The sequence below is a fragment of the Pochonia chlamydosporia genome, chromosome 7 (assembly GCF_001653235.2).
Source record: "Pochonia chlamydosporia 170 chromosome 7, whole genome shotgun sequence".
NCBI classification, from domain to species: Eukaryota; Fungi; Ascomycota; class Sordariomycetes; order Hypocreales; family Clavicipitaceae; genus Pochonia; species Pochonia chlamydosporia.
Window position 1 is genome coordinate 2,884,638 of NC_035796.1, and position 15,983 is coordinate 2,900,620.

Below are 15,983 nucleotides of genomic sequence, written 5' to 3' on the forward strand. Positions count from 1 at the left end.
CCAAGTCCAAATTCAGCTTCGGCTTCGGCTCCAGCTCTAGCTCTAGCTCCAGGAGCTCCAGCCCGCAACTTTACCACGCCGCACCACATAGCGCCTTCAATGTATGTCACCAGCCATTTTTCTTTATGCATTTTTTTCTTTATTTTCGGCCTTTTTCTTTTTGACTTTTTGACCCTTTGGCCCTCACTTTCTCTGCACCTGCATCCCAATTGCCCAATTGCCCCCTTTAAGGCTCAATTGGCGCATTGGCTCACATCAATTGGACTCAAATGCATCTGCATCTGCATCTGCATCGCCCATGCTCGCGCCTGCTTCTGTCTTTGTTGCTGGGGGCTTGCCCGCATTTTGAGCTCAAGCTTTGAGTTGAAGCCGAGCAACAGTGAAGCGGACCGCACACCAGAGAGCTCCTGCCACCCAATTGACCCAATTGACCCATTGACAGACACCCTGGCCACTACATTCAGTCTGCGGCACAGCGGGCATTGCACCATTGCATCTAAACTGCAAGCTTTGGTCCAACCTTTTGCTAATAGGCTTTGATTTTGTTTTGCTTCGTTTTACTTTGTCTTTCATTTTACTTTCCTCTGGCTTTGCTTCTTGCTTCCGTTGGACCTTGCAGCGCCGCTCCGAAAAAGGCGGGGGAGACGACTGCCTGGCAACACGGAGCAAGGAGCCAAAAAGTCGAGAAACCAATTTGAGTTGAGCCTCGCGCTGTTGCAGACAGACAGACACACATAAATTCAACACTAGTCGTTAATTTTCTACTACAACATCTCAACATGACTGACAGAAAGAGACAGCGCCGCAACGAACTCGATAACCTTCGCGAGGAGCTTGGTCCTTACTTCCATCGATCCTCACCTCGCTCAGACTCTGTCGACACTGTTAGCAACCACAATCGCACCAGTAGCGGAGGCGGCGGTTCAGGAGGAAACACTGGAACCGGCACTGGAACAGCAACAGGAACAGGCGCCAGTGCCACTTCGGGAGGGAACGGCTTTGCGGGCAGCCCAGGCAGTGGCACCATGTCGCAACGAAATCGAAGCGGACGCGGTAGCAACCGCAGCAATGGCAACAACTCACACGGAGAAGAGGCCCAAATATGGGACTCGTGTAAGAGCCAACTAGCTGAGATCGTCTCGGGCATCAATTCCGAGAATGACAACCTCTCCGAGCTGGTTGACATGGACAAGAAAGTCGGCTCCACTGACCCCGAAAAGATTCCCAACGAGTCTCTTAAGCAGATGGAACAGCTTTGTCGGAACGGCGTCAAGTTCTCCGAGGCCAACGTGGCCAGCATCAAGGCCGTCATGGAGCAGCTTAAGATTATGCGTGCCGTCATTGTTGCCAAGGAACAGGCCGAGGCCGGCTCGTCTGCCCCTACAGGCAAACGAAACGCACGAGACAGCGCAGCCGCGGCAGCCGCATCATTGTACGATTTCGACGGAGCCGGAGATTCGCCCGTGCCCAGCCCGATTGGCGGTTCCTCCAGAAAATACGGTGACCGGTCGAGCAATCGAGACAGAGACAGCATGCCACCCAAGGCCGATAGTGTAGAGCCCCAGGGTTCATCTGGGCCAGGGACTGGAGGCTCAGGATCAGCTGCTTCTACTTCAGCTGCTGCTGCTGCTGCTGCGGCGGCGGCGGCTGCGGCTGCCAGCAGCAACAAGTCCAAGGTTGTGTTCTCCAAGGGCGATGCTGTGGCGTTTAAGCCCAAGGCCGGAGGAGAAGGCGTGTCAGATTGGATCATGGGCGAAGTGGCTCAAGTGCTTGGAGAAGGCAAGAGCCGGCGGTACAAGGTGCTGGACATTGAACCCGACGACCAGAGCAAGCAAAAGGAATATCGAACGAGTGCCAGCAGCATGATTCCAATCACGCCCGAGAGCCAAGCGAGCACACTCAAGGACTGGGAGGCGGGACAAGTGGTCTTGGCGCTGTATCCTAACACCACGACGTTCTACAAGGCGGAAGTACACAGTATGGACAGTCAAGGCAGAGTGGCTCTCAAGTTTGAAGGCGAGAATGACTCGACGACTCTGCAGCAGGTCGAGCGGCGATTTGTGATTGAGTACAGGGCATGAAGTGAAGATTGAAGGCAGAGACGAACACTGTGGCCTGAGCTCGTTGGAAAAGATGTTGATGCTTGGATGGTGTGTTTATGGCGTCTTGGGATATGAGGTTGTCTGTCTTGTGATACCGTGGCGTTTGGTTCTACAACTGGTCTTTTATTCCGTACAACTGGGTTGAATGATATCCTGGAGTCTTTGGTGACGGGTTTAGGAGCATAGACATGACTGGTACGTGTGGTGTCTGTACGGGAAGGGCATGCTGTATGATTACTAGGTAGTGTGGCATGTAACACGTACTTCTGAAGTATGCAGATGATGTCTGGTAGTGTATGGTACTCAGCGTATGAGCGATGGATGTGCGTATGCACAGCACAGTGCCATCAATGCAAGCAACCAGACTTGAATTGAGTAAATTGTTCAGCAAATGCTGGTGGTGGGATCAAATGTAAAGTATTGACTTGTTGTGGTGTCATATGGATGCGGCGCAAATGAGCCTCCGCTTCCCTGCGTGTCTGGTCTAGCAACAACCGGACTCTTGACATCGGGGCAGTACCCAACTCACAGTCAAGAGGAGTGCCTGTGTTGAAAAGATTGGCATCGTGACTTCTGCCCCTCATTTCCTTTGGAGACCCTTGTCGAGGCTTAGCTTGGCCTGGCTTGTCAAGTGGGTGTCTGGTGGATGTGGCAGCGCAGGTACAGCTCGATGCATGCAAGCCCTCTCTCTCTCACCTGTGCGTCGACATTTCCCCTGCATCAGAAATGATGGCACATATTCGTGCTGCAATGTAGATGAAATGATTTGGCACACTGAGCGGCAGAGCTGCTCATGCCGTTACAGCATGTCGTGATGTTGACGGAGGAGGTTTCCACTCTTCTAAAGTTCTCGCTGTCAAAGAGGTCAACGTGGTTGAAGTACATGATGGTTTATGGTTTGAGTCCAGTTTCGGCCAGTCACTCAGTCACTCACTCAAGCACTTACTTATTGGGCTGCGGACAGTTGACACTGTTACGCACCAACGCAATCTACATGAAACCATAGAGTCTGCCAACTAGAATATTCCTGAGCTGTCAATTGACTTGAGCACGGTGCCGGTTCGTGCTGCACAGGCCTTGCCAAACCCGACGAGTTGGATGGACGCTCGACTGTGACATCACCCTCACTTGGCTTATTCGAAGTGGCAGCCCATCATCTCTAGATGAATGCTGCGTGTGTGCACAATCTAATGTTTTCTGTCGAGTAGTCTCGCCCACAGTCATCATTATTAACTTTATTTGTCTGCAATTTGGTCTAGTCGCAAGTGTCAAGCTCTCATTGTGCAAAGTAGTACCTGGGAAGTGAACGTCAAAAGTCGGTCCCGCCAGGCCAGGGGTAAAAAGGTACAAGGTACAAGGTACATCCGCCAGGCACAAGTACCTACCCCAGCACCACGCAGCACAAAGACGGTGTACAAGATGGAGCAACTACTTTCGCAGACATGGACTACTGAAACACCAAAACCACCCTTTTTCGTGTCCCAAGTCCCTTCGTCCCTTGCCCACTTCACTTTCAGCCCAACCTCTTTCTCCCAAACCTCTTGTCTGTTTTGATTTTCTTGTTTGGCGATTTTTCCCACTCCGCACACGAATTCTGTTCCTCTTCGCACCCACGCCTCGAATACACCGACTTCACTCGCCGTCTCTAATTGCGTTGCACCACCAACCCTCCCTTTCCGCCACACATCGCGAAACCGCGTTTCTGCCTCGTGCGCCCCTCTCGACACTTCACCAGAACGCAAATCGACGCGAACATGGGCGGCCAAATCTCCAAAGTAATGGGCAAGATCTTCGGATCGAAGGAGATGCGCCTCCTCATGCTCGGTCTCGACGCCGCCGGCAAAACTACCATCCTGTACAAGCTCAAGCTGGGCCAGGACGTCACCACCATTCCCACCGTGGGCTTCAACGTCGAGACCGTCACCTACAAGAACGTCAAGTTTAATGTATGGGACGTCGGTGGCCAGGACAAGATTCGTCCTCTGTGGAGGCATTACTTTAGCGGTTCGTATTTATGGTCCTCGCTGCGCTCGCTTTGCTGGGGATGGGGAATTGGAGGTTTGGGTGGTAGTGGTTGCTGCTTCCGGTGTAGTTTGAGGAGAGACGAGTAGAAACAGCTGATGCTAATATTGGACTTTAGGAACTCAGGGTTTGATTTTTGTTATTGACTCGTCGGACCGCGCTCGCATGGACGAGGCTAAGCAGGAGCTGCATCGCATTATCAACGACCGCGAGATGAAGGACAGCTTGTTGCTGGTCTTTGCAAATAAGCAGGATCTGAAAGAGGGTACGTACTGTCCATTCGCCTTTTCTACAAGCTCATTCTTTTGCACCCTTGATCGAGCGAAGCGAGGAGTCAAAGTGAGGAGTCAAAATTGATCCATTTGCACGCTTGATCGAGCGAAGCGAGGAGCTAAAATGTCGAGGAGTAAAACTAATGGAGAAAATAGCCATGAAACCCCAAGAAGTCACAGAAGCCCTCCAGCTCTCCAAACTCAAAGACAAGGTGTGGTACGTCGTGCCCAGTTGCGCCACCACCGGCGAAGGTCTGCTCGAAGGTCTGGCCTGGCTGTCCAACAACGTCAAGGCCCCTCCCGCCCCGGCAAAGAAGTAAAGCTCGCCCGGCCACGAAACCAAATACACCCTCTCTCTCGACCGACCATACTCCTCATCAACTTTGCCAGGTCTGTCTTGCAGCTTGCCTTCCTGTCCAAGGCACAGCATAACCGACTGCGAACGGCTGGGCCACGCTACCAGCATCCCGGTAGATACCGTTCCGGTCAGCACATTTGCTAGACCTGGAACAAGCAGATCGTTGGGAAGAGCCCCGTCCTGTTCAAGCTGACGAGCGTATCATGTCCGACTCTGTTGCCTTACCTTACTTCACGACTTATTATTTTTTTTTTTTTTCGTGTATTTGACATGTAATTTGTTTCTTTTGTACGAATACCCTAGCTGGGCGGAGGAATTGTGGAATTACAAAGAGAAAGGTGTGCCAGGAGTGTAATGAGTACGTACATACATACAATAATGGGTGGGTAGGGAAAGGGGCGCCGAGGTAGAAGGCAGTAGAAGGCAGTAGTAATATCATGTATGGTGATGATGAATTTGATTGCGCAATGACTACTGACGTACTGAGATGTGAATATGGACCAACTGGTTCTAATACTGATGAATTCCTAAACTACTCAAGTTGGACTAGCTGAGAGAGAGAAGACGTGTCAATGCAAAAGACCATGGTCACGACCACCCTCCCTACCAAGGATATTCATACATGGACCGCAGAACCCCATACACTTGATACATTCAAGTACATGCTTCCAAGTTGCCTACTACCCAAAATGCTGAATCAACGCTCATATGCAATGTCCTGATCAGTACTTCCAGACACCATCCAAACGCCAAGTCATGTTTATACGCTCAGTCGCTACATGAAAGAATCCCAGTACCCCCAGCCAGTATGGCCCATGCCAACATGTTACGCCGCATGTGCCCAAGACAGAGATGCAATGTAGTTGCAGACCACCAACGGGATGACTGAACTGCGGCACAATTGGCCTGACCGGACGCCGCTGATTTTGGGCTTCGTGATCAAGCAGCCATCTTGGAACTGCAGCTGACAAAAGCCGTCAGCTTGCCATGCTAATGCTTTCTTCAGTATTGATACAACTTCCAAGTATTGCATCCGTACGAATATTCAGCCACCCCCCTTTCAAGATACGCAGCCCTTAAAGGAGTATATCGAGGCCTTTTCTATTCAGAGGCAGCGATACAGCGGTATTGTGCATCCTCTCATGCGCCCCTGGTTCGGATTACAAGTCGCACTCCGCCTGGCGAGTCACTGTCCTCGGAACTTGGCATGGAAACGTCCTCAGCCAAGTCCCGGCCGCCAAGCTGAAGCATTTCGGCGCGAAAAGTCTGTTGGTTGTTCACCTGGTTGCCCTCTTGATCGTCAAACTTGGTTGCCTACTCCTTTACACGCTTAGTGGGTCGCAACAATGAATCATCGGGCAATCCGCTTCTCTTTGTTCCCGGTAGACTACTAGTGCGGATGTCGTTGTCATCCTGACTAACTCTGCGATGGGGGTATTCGACCTTGAGCCCTTCGAATGCGTTGGTGTTGACGCGGTCGCCGGTCGTGAAGAAGGTGGATTGAAGTGCTTGAGCAGCCGTGAGTCGCTTGGAAGGGTCGTACTCCAACAGTCCCGCGAGGAGCTTGTAGCCCTCTGCGCCGAGAGATGTCAATGATGGACCAGACGACCCGCTTTGGGGAGCGTTAGAAATGGTGTTGTAGTACCATTTTTCGAGATTCGATGTTGAGCTGCTGCTGGACGAGTGGTGGTGGTGTTGATGGTGGTGATGGCCGTGGTGGGACGGCGGTGATTGTAGAGTGTTCAGTTGGTTAAACTCGGGCATCATGGGGAGGAGAGGCCATCGGCTGCGAGTTGGAATGCCCATTATGTCCACAATCTTCTGCATCTGATTCCTTTGAAAAGGAACCGTCTTTTTGCTATCCATCTTGGCCTCCTCGCCCTTGAAGATTGGGCGCAGGGAGAGCAATTCGGCGAAGATACAACCTACAGCCCACAAATCAATGGCCGGCGTATAGTGATATGAACCTAGTATTAGCTCTGGCGCACGATACCAAATGGTCACAACAACCTTGTCGCCACTAAACAAAGAGTGCAACGGCTTGTCGAACCGCCTTGCAAGGCCCAAATCTCCAATCTTCACCTCTCCGCCCGAGGTGACCATGATGTTGGCCGGTTTCAGATCACGGTGCAGGACCCAATTTGTGTGCAGATACTGACACCCATTCAGGAGTTGAAACATGATGCTTTTGATGGTGGCCGGTGGAATTGGATGTCGGGGTTGCTGCGTATGGTGATGGATGATTTGGAGCAAATCGTGCTCAGCGTATTCAAATACCATAAAGATACACTTGTCCTCCAGAAGCGTTTCCACCAGACGGATTACGTTGCTGTGTCGAAGTTCGCTGCAGAGGCTCATTTCTCGAATGGCACTTTGCGAAATGCCCGTGTAACTAATCTGCTCACCCTCCTTGTCCGGCTTGAACTTTTTGATAGCCACTTCCTGACCACCGGGAGCACTGCTGGAGCTTCCTGTCGTCGTGGTTGTGGTGCGAACAGCTACCGCATTGACGCGACTAACTGCTTTATACACCCGTCCATATGTGCCGCTACTGATGAAGCCGACGATTCTGTACCGGTCCATCACCCGAAGCCGGGGATGGAAAGCTCCAGGCCGGTCATGGGTATCTGCATAACGGTGGTGAGTTGACGGCGTACTGAATGAGAGTGAAGACGAGGATGATGGGTGATGAAACTGCCCTCCGGTCCGGAGTCGCAGAGGCATCGCGCTGAAGGTGATAATGGGTAAAGTATGAGAGCAAAGGGGGAGGGAGATATGATGGAGTCGAAGAACCCGAGCGATGATGGCCACAGCGGGCCTGTCTTGCCCCGGAGACTCTTTTTTCCTTCCTCCTCTCCAACTAGGAGAGGTATTTTGGACAAAAATCGCTTTGTGTGCGAAATCAGAGAAGAAATTATGGTGATAATGCAGAATATAGACGATCAATGGCCTCAAAAGACTCCCGAACGCAACCAGATTTCGACCATCAACCCAGGGTTGAGGTCAAACAGCAGTTCATGGTTTCGTTCGAATTTGCCTAAATGGGGCAAAATATGAGAGCGGTAGCCCGGCCCAGACGCCCAAGACCCCAGTTCATTGTTGCGTCTGGCCCTTTAGTCATGTCGGTTGGTCCCTCGCCTAAGATTGAGTGGGCAGGGAGCGCCAGGGCGCCACAACATGGGGACAGCGGAGCACCAGAAGCTAATGACAATGGAGCGGATGAGATGATGGATCCTGGGCGGCGATGAATGCACACATGGACAGGCCACGACCCGGGCCGGAGAGATGGAGAAGGCAGTATCAAATAGTAATCATAGGAACCTATGCCAACGTACCTGCAAAAGCGTCCTGGACGCTCCTCTTCAGTGACTGGCCTCTGCTAATAGCATTGGCGTTCGGCCCCGTCGGGGGATTCGTCAGGCTCATGCCGACGGTTCAATCCTCGAGTGGCGGACAATAAGCGAATACCGTAATTCCAGTAATTGACCCACGGGTGGTGTCTCTATCAAGGTTGCGGTCGTCGTTGCCTCTTGATCAAAAGAGCGAATAGATGCCAAGACGAATGATACCATTAACAGTTGTCGAATGGCGTTGTGCTGCAAACCGTCCACGACGGCGCAATGCAGCGTTGTATGAAATGTCAGTCGAACCAATATTCAAAGCCAAATGGCGGCGTAGGTCGCATAAGACTGGTGGTACCCCCAATACTGAAACAATATTGATACCGTGGTTGAAATGGGGTTTAGCGAATCAATTACTGTCGGCACTGCATGCTTGATTATCGCGATTCGCGACAGAGCGGCGACGGGACCATGAAGCGAGAGCACTGGTTTGGTTTGTTGATTAGTCTTGGGCGTCAACAGTGGAGGCTCTCTCGCATGGATGGATGGATCCTGTGCGGATTGTGGATAAATGGGGATAGATGGACACGGGCGGGTGCGAGTCGGCCCAAGTGAAACAGCGGTTATTGCGCGTAGATCGGCGAATGGTTCATTCTTGATCCGAAAGTGTCTGTGAGACAATCTTTGACAGAGTGAGGAGTATCATGAAAAACAGGAGACAAGCAAGAGAGGTTGGTGTGCCTGTGCGACCATCCAAGTGTAACAGCCAGCGACTCGGGTTTGCGCAAGTGGCAGGAGCAATCCAGCTTCATTGGCGGCAAGTGCCGATGCAAAATGACTAAGCACGTTGACATCCTTCTGCACCTTCTGTAGCACTGTAAGTGCAGAATCCTCAGATCCAACATCGTAACCTTGAAGGTACTACTACTTAAGTAAGCTTCGTATGAATTGTTTAAAGGATTAAACCTCAGCATTTAACACTATGGTACAGCGACAATAGCAATGACAATGACCATTGATGTCAGCCATCCAGCGCAACCCCTACTAAATCCACTGATTGAACAACCTCGAAAAGGAGCAAGTTTATTGCGCTATGTAAAGATTTAATTCGCCATGAGCAACCACACAGCTCCATACTACAATTCTCTCGCAATCAACTGCCGGATTTTATATTTTAGTTTTATCGTGGCCCCAACTTCTCCAACACACGAGGTCCTTGCTCATCCCACTCCGCCTTTGTCACCCACATGCTCTCTTTGTCGGCCATGATGTTTGCCAACACAGCACCACCAAGGAAGACCATGTGTCGTCTTCTTGGCGGGTCTTCTATCCGCACCTTGAACTTGTTCAGCCTCTCGGGGTTACCTTGCAGAGCCCTCGTAAGCCACAACTGCTTCAGCTCCTTCTCAAGTCTCGACGGCAGACCTGGATACATGCTACTGCCACCTGACAAAACAATGGCCTTGAACAGAGAAGCGCGGATATCCACATCGGCAGATTGGATAGTGTTGAACAGGAACTCTCCGAGGCCGGGCGATTCGCTGTCGACAAGGTGAGGCTGGAAGAGGCATTCGGGTGCCTCGAATCGCTCGCTGCCCACACGAATGACGCGGCCATCAGGCAGGGTGTAGTTTTCAACAAGAACTGTAGTATCTTCACTCAGTCGCTTGTCTAGCTCCAGATCATACGAAACATAGCAGAGCTTCTCCTTGATCTGTCGAACAGTTTCAAAATCGGCCGTTCGGTTCAGGGCGTAACCACGGCGCAGGAGCAGCTTGATGAGGTTCCGGGTAACATCGCGGCCAGCCACGTCTAGTCTTTTGGTCAGATGGTTGAGCACAACCGACTCATAAACTGGGACGATATGTGTGACACCGTCTCCAGAGTCGACGACGACACCCGAGCTCAGACCTGCACGCTCAAGTCAGTAACCAGTAATCCCCAATGAAGTAACTGCCCATGCCGCCTATCAAGTTAGAACATACCCTGCGCATACAAGGCCAAAACAGCCTGGATAGCCACATAAACACCCCCAAATCCATATCGATCAAACATGACCTCGCACATCTGCTCTCTGTTCTTCAGGGGATTCATAGGCGGCTCCGTCAATAGAATCTTCTGCCCGTTCGTGTCCACCTTGAGCTTCTCGTAAAACGTATAATCCCACAGGTGCTGCATGTCATCCCACTTCTTGACAATACCGTTCTCCATGGGGTAGCTGATTTGGAGCATGGTACGAGCGGCGGCCGCCTCGTCGCCGCACATGATATCCTTGATGACAACATTGCTGTCGGTTCGCTCTTCAGATCGCAGGATAGGTCGGCCCACGATGGATGGAAATTGATGTTCGGGGAAGTTCTGTGCGGCATATCCGACCTTGAGGAAGCCGGTGCCGCCGTCGAGGACTGGAGTGCGGAGAAACTCGCGTTAGCTGTGATGATGCTGTCACCAGGCGCAGAGCTGAGCTCTTACAACTGAGCGGGGCATGGTTTGTTGTTTGTGACGGCGAGAGTAGTATAGCATACCAATGGGTGGAGTGTTGGCCATCTTTGCGACAGCTCAACAGGAGGACGAGTATTGACGAAGCCAAAGTTAGGAGTTGATGTTGTGGGCAGCGTCAAGGAGCTCGAGTGCCTGGATGAGATACGTCGTCAGCGACCAAGCATGGTGGGGTTCGGTGGATTGTCGTCAGAGGTGGCTCAGCAGCACCAACAGGAAAGAGGTACATCACGTGATGGAGATTGGGTGAGTGATGCAACACCACCGACGAAGCCATGAAGTTCTGTTCGCTCAACTGTGAATAGAATCATTATTCTTGGTGATAAAAAATCACTGTATGCACTAGTTGGCAAATGGGCAATATCATATCAAGGTCATCATGACGGTCCCACGCTCACATCCCACCAAAATGCGCATCCTTGTCATCAACCCCAATTCCTCCACCGCCATGACCAACGGTATGCTACTGGCTGCCAAATCCACACCTATATCAAATGTACGAAAGCCTGAGAGCATGGACTGTGTATGATACAAGATGTGCTGACTCTTCCGAGTCCGTAGAGGTAGTTCCCATGACGGCCAGTTCCAATGCCCCAGCCAGCATTGATGACATGGAAGACATCGAGATAAGCACAAAGGTCATCCTGACGGAGTTACCGGCTATAGATTTTTCCCGCGATGGTTTTGATGCTATACTAGTTGCCTGCTTTAGCGTCCACAGCCTCGTCCCTGAACTGTCTGCCAGGTTCGATGTCCCAGTGACGGGTATATTTGAGGCCAGTATATTGACCGCTCTGTCTCTGCTCAAGCCTGGTGAGCAATGGGGCATCGTAACAACGGGAAGCTTCTGGGATAAGCATCTTTCCGACGGAGTGTACGACTTTCTAGGCGTAGATGCAGGTAGAAATACCAAGTTTGCCGGTGTGGCCACGTCGGGCCTAACGGCAGGAGACTTCCATTCAGTCTCACCAGAAGATGTCAAGGCAAAATTGAGTTTGGCCACAAAAGACCTGCTCAAGTCTGGGCACGTTGCCTGTGTTGTCTTGGGTTGCGGTGGTATGGCCGGCCTAGAGGGTGTAATCCGCTCCGCGGCCACAGAGGTCTATGGCAGGAAGAGAGCAGACGATTTGTACATTGTGGATGGCGTCAAGGCGGGCATTATGCAATTGCATCAGAGCATAAATGGTACAAGAACCTTTAAATAGACATAAAACGCTAGGCTAGACCGACTTAAACCAAATAAGCTGTAAACAATCAATCGCTAAAAAAAGAGTATTTTTAGTCCAAGCGACGAGTTCGTCCCCAAACTTCATCAGCATCCTTCTTCCCCTTTGTCTCGGGCACCCTACTGCCGACGAAAATAGCACCAAGGGCGGCCAGTCCAGCAAAGAGGAAGTACACCCATCCAGCTCCACCAAGGGCCTTGTTTAATGCCGTGTTGATAATGGGGAAGAACTGTGCAACGATAAAAGTTGCAACATAATTGGCAGCCAAGCACCAACTCTGGGTGGCCCCGACGGCCTCCTGTCCCACAAGTTCAGAGGCCATGATGAAGGGTACTGGACCGAGGCCAACGGCAAAGAAGGCCACAAAAAAAAGCACAGATATGGCCGATAGGACCTTGGCCCCAAACACAATCGAAAATGCCAGGGCCAGAGAGCTCGAGCCTTGACCGATGATTGAGATGAGGAGGCATGTCTTGCGGCCCAGGCTGTCTGGTAAGGGAGAGCAAGCAATGGTCATGGCGAGATTGACGGCAGAGATGAGGATGGTGAGCTTAGCGGATGAAACCGGCAATAAATCGGCAAGAAGCGAGACAGAATACATGATGATGGAGTTAATGCCGCAAAACTGCTGTGTCACCATGATTCCGACGACGGCAATAATGGCAGGTCTGGTATTGACGTCCTTGACAACTTCGACAAAGCCCATGTGTCGAGTCGACCCCGAACCAGACACGGTTGGGGACAACGGCGTAGCCCCATCAGCCTGAGCTAAAAGACCCTCCTCTTCTGCTTCTCGGTCAGATGTAGCATTACCACTGCCCCAATTTGACGTTTCCTCATGAATGTCAAATCCATTGCCTCGAATACGCTGCAGTGTCCTCTTGGCCTTGGTAGGGTCACCATGCGCGGCGAGCCAAGCAGGACTCTCGGGAACGACGAACAGCCCAAGAAATTGTGTCGTGGCTATACAGACGCCAACGCCCAGGACCCATCTCCAGGCGTTACCATAGCTCAAAAAGTACCCCAAGGTCTGTGTCGCGATGATACCAATGTTGATTGAAACCTGGGTCATTGCACCAAACAAGCCGCGCTCGTTGGGTGGGGAGATCTCACTAATGTAGAGCGGAACGATGACTGTCGAGGCGCCAGCTCCAAGTCCTGAAACAAGACGGCCGATGGACATGGCGACGACACTGCCGGCTAAAGCTTCGATCAAAGCACCAATGATATATGATACGGCAGTGAGTCTCATCGCCGGTAGGCGGCCACGCCTGGAAGCAAATGGGCCGGCAGCAAGGGCTCCAGCAAGTCCTCCAACGGTGAACATGGAAGAAATGGTAGCAAAGGCGGCCTCGGTCATGGGTATACAGTCCGGCAGGAAGCCAGTCGATGGCTTGGTCTTGTCAGCTTTGCCAGTGGCCTCTTTGATCCAGCCTGCTACACGGGCAGCCGTAGAGATGGATTTCTTATGACAGGTAATGACATCTTGAGGTGCGTTGAGCTCAGCCTGCGAGAAGTTAGCGGGAATATGGCACAAGCATCAAGTTTGAACGGAAGCGCGAGGGGACAGATGACCATCCTGACGTGTCACTCTGGCTGGACAGCTCAACACTTACCAGATGGAAACCAAACTGTAGCGACCCAAGAGTAGCAATGACAATGAGTATAACCAAATAGCCGGTGATATCATGCAGGCACTGCCTGATGCTACGGCCTGCCATGCTGAGTCGTAAATGATATTGCTGTTGATGGAGATGGAAGGTTGAGAAAGGCTGGTTCACGTTGAGTCGTGGCATGCGCGAGGGATAACCAGACTGGAGTGACAAGTGACATCCATGTCTGGATGCAAATTGCGCCACACCAGACGAGACGAGGCCAAGCATATGCACGTCCAGCCAATCCAACCAATCCAACCAGTCCAACCAGCATCTCGTGTGACCATTCCAACCAAAATGCGCTCATCAGAGCTACCCGGTACCTTGGTCGCTGGACAGTCCAAGCAGAAGAAAAATGTACAAAAGACAAATTGAACGCTTTAATATGTTATATGGTATTTGCGTCGCTCGTTTGCTAACGTTTTGTCCCACAGCATAGTAATTAATAGCTCCTTGACTCACCACCAATAATGTCCTATTGTAATCAATGTCCCTCATATACTGGAACTACCGAAAAACGTCTACGCCAGCGTGCTTTATTTGCAAAAATCTTCCAAGACCTTGCGTCCTCTAACACAGTCTTCCTCATGGTACGGCTCTCTCGCCGTCTCCTCAATGCCCTCCTTGATCCATTCCTGGATGGCCGGGTGCTCATACAATCTTTCCAAGTACTCACCCGCCGCACCCTCAAGCTTGATACCATATGTCTTGACTCTTGAAGCGATGGGGGCATAAAAAGCATCAGCAACAGTAAAAGAATCGCCGGCCAAAAATGGGCCGCCGAATCTCTGTATGCCGTCATTGAACAAGGTCGTAAATCTCTCCAGGTCGCGCTTGAGTCCTTCGCTGGGCTCTCTCAGCTCAATACGCAGAGCAACATTCATGGAGCACTCATCGCGAATGGTTGGGAAGCTTGAATGCATTTCCGATGCAGCAGACCTGGCAAAGGCACGGGCGACAGGGTCACTGGGCCATGCGGCAGGATGCTTTTCGGCAATATATTCGCAAATGGCGAGAGAGTCCCAGATAGCGACGTCCTTGCGCTCGGAGTCATAGAGGCAAGGCACCTTGCCTGTGGGCGAGAACTTGAGGAACTCGGGTTGACGCTGGCCGGGTTTGAACAGTTGGAGCTTCTCATCAAATGGGATGTTGAGGGCTTTGAGTAGGACCCATGGTCGCATGGACCAAGATGAGTAGCGCTTGTTGCCGATGTAGAGAGTCAGCGCCATGTTTAATGTACGTTTGGTGGAGGAGTCTGTGTGAAATCGAGAAGGTGGAACGAGATCAATAAAGAAGGTCAACACACTATTGATGAGATGAATGCAATTGTAATATACAGAGTAAGGGGGGGAAGTTTAAATGGTGTTTGACATTATTCTTTGATGTTGAGCATATGCACAACCAAATAACCAGACATCTTAGAAATTAGGGCTCTGGAAATGCATCACCAAAAATAGCCCCAGACGACTAGCAGTCGAGACTCAATTGAAGCCCTTGATTGAGCGCCACCAGCAAGGCCTGGTTTGTCAGCAGAAAGGCGTGGCTTTTCATGGGCCATGTTGAGCCGCTGTGGAGACGAAATCGCGCCCTCTGTTTGACTCAGGCCGAGCTGAAGATTGAAGATCTGAAGGCTACCTAGGTACTTGACATGGACATGGACATGGAAGCTTGAGATAAGGTCAAAGTGAGTTGAGTCTGGGGGAATGACAGTGGTCACGCCTGCAGGTTGGTTGAGGTAGAGATGGACGTCATTCGGCAGGGATGAAGAGGTTGGTCTTTGAGGTGAACGGATCAATTGATAGATCTTGGTGGCATAGACAGGTCTTCAGAGTCGGTGAGTGTCTGGGGTATCCGTGTAAGCACATCAAGTTTGACTCTGAAATTGAAAAACAAGTCAAGTTGCAGTATAAGTTACTTTGGGAATAGGTCAAGGGAAAGAGACTTGACAGACGTTGACTACTTTTCGCAACCAAAAAAGTGAATCCAGCCTGGCAAGGATACCCAAGAACACCACATGCACCATACAGACATTTAAACATCGCCTCTTCATGTCTAAATACTGGCATTAATACACAAATCTATTTCATTCAACATAGCAGCAGACACCTTGTCCACCGATCGTCTTGCATTCTTTCAAGTTTGCCGTCCTCCTCCAACCCATCAAATCAAATGCGCCTTTCTATGTCAAAGGATTTTGTCCGTCCCCAACTCAGTGGACCCTCGCATTAGGCCCAGAACCATGTACCCAGAAGGCGACCCTACAACCAACCGTCAACTAATAAGAATTTCTATCTAGAAACCGTCTGGTCTCCATCGTCTCCATTGTCGGGAATGGACCGGACATCCACCTCCGTCAGTCACAGCCGAAGCCGCTCTGTCTCGCCTGGCCCTGTAGCTAACCCCCACGATGACTGAAATTTGCCTGTTGGATGTGGGAAACCAATGCCGTACATATTCTTGAATATTTCGTAAAATTGACAATTTGACTGGAGACATTGGTAATTGATT

General features: G+C 51.1%; 7 protein-coding genes across 7 annotated transcripts; 3 read left to right on the forward strand and 4 right to left on the reverse strand.

Moving 5' to 3' along the window:
- Positions 1–779: 779 nt before the first annotated feature.
- On the forward strand, positions 780–2,081 carry VFPPC_14569 (SAGA complex subunit Sgf29; the record flags this gene model as incomplete). The annotated part of the gene is made up of 1 exon (XM_018292337.1): positions 780–2,081. The coding sequence occupies one exon, from the start codon at positions 780–782 to the stop codon at positions 2,079–2,081; it is 1,302 nt and encodes a 433-aa protein (XP_018139153.1).
- Positions 2,082–3,856: 1,775 nt separating this feature from the next.
- Positions 3,857–4,716, forward strand: VFPPC_09290 (ADP-ribosylation factor 6; the record flags this gene model as incomplete). Its single annotated transcript, XM_018287851.1, has 3 exons — positions 3,857–4,106; positions 4,243–4,389; positions 4,553–4,716. The coding sequence occupies 3 exons, from the start codon at positions 3,857–3,859 to the stop codon at positions 4,714–4,716; spliced, it is 561 nt and encodes a 186-aa protein (XP_018139152.1).
- A 1,352-nt stretch (positions 4,717–6,068) lies between these two features.
- VFPPC_09289 (meiotic mRNA stability protein kinase UME5) lies at positions 6,069–7,478 on the reverse strand (the record flags this gene model as incomplete). Its single annotated transcript, XM_018287850.1, has 1 exon — positions 6,069–7,478. The coding sequence occupies one exon, from the start codon at positions 7,476–7,478 to the stop codon at positions 6,069–6,071; it is 1,410 nt and encodes a 469-aa protein (XP_018139151.1).
- A 1,797-nt stretch (positions 7,479–9,275) lies between these two features.
- On the reverse strand, positions 9,276–10,642 carry VFPPC_09288 (Arp2/3 complex subunit (Arp2); the record flags this gene model as incomplete). Its single annotated transcript, XM_018287849.1, has 3 exons — positions 9,276–10,006; positions 10,081–10,500; positions 10,621–10,642. 3 exons carry the CDS (start codon positions 10,640–10,642, stop codon positions 9,276–9,278), a joined length of 1,173 nt encoding a protein of 390 aa, XP_018139150.1.
- Positions 10,643–11,003: 361 nt separating this feature from the next.
- Positions 11,004–11,799, forward strand: VFPPC_14568 (hydantoin racemase; the record flags this gene model as incomplete). The annotated part of the gene is made up of 2 exons (XM_018292336.1): positions 11,004–11,090; positions 11,149–11,799. The coding sequence occupies 2 exons, from the start codon at positions 11,004–11,006 to the stop codon at positions 11,797–11,799; spliced, it is 738 nt and encodes a 245-aa protein (XP_018139149.1).
- Positions 11,800–11,872: 73 nt separating this feature from the next.
- VFPPC_09287 (sugar transport protein) lies at positions 11,873–13,541 on the reverse strand (the record flags this gene model as incomplete). Its single annotated transcript, XM_018287848.1, has 2 exons — positions 11,873–13,327; positions 13,437–13,541. The coding sequence occupies 2 exons, from the start codon at positions 13,539–13,541 to the stop codon at positions 11,873–11,875; spliced, it is 1,560 nt and encodes a 519-aa protein (XP_018139148.1).
- A 470-nt stretch (positions 13,542–14,011) lies between these two features.
- On the reverse strand, positions 14,012–14,704 carry VFPPC_09286 (glutathione S-transferase-like protein; the record flags this gene model as incomplete). The annotated part of the gene is made up of 1 exon (XM_018287847.1): positions 14,012–14,704. The coding sequence occupies one exon, from the start codon at positions 14,702–14,704 to the stop codon at positions 14,012–14,014; it is 693 nt and encodes a 230-aa protein (XP_018139147.1).
- Positions 14,705–15,983: the final 1,279 nt, after the last annotated feature.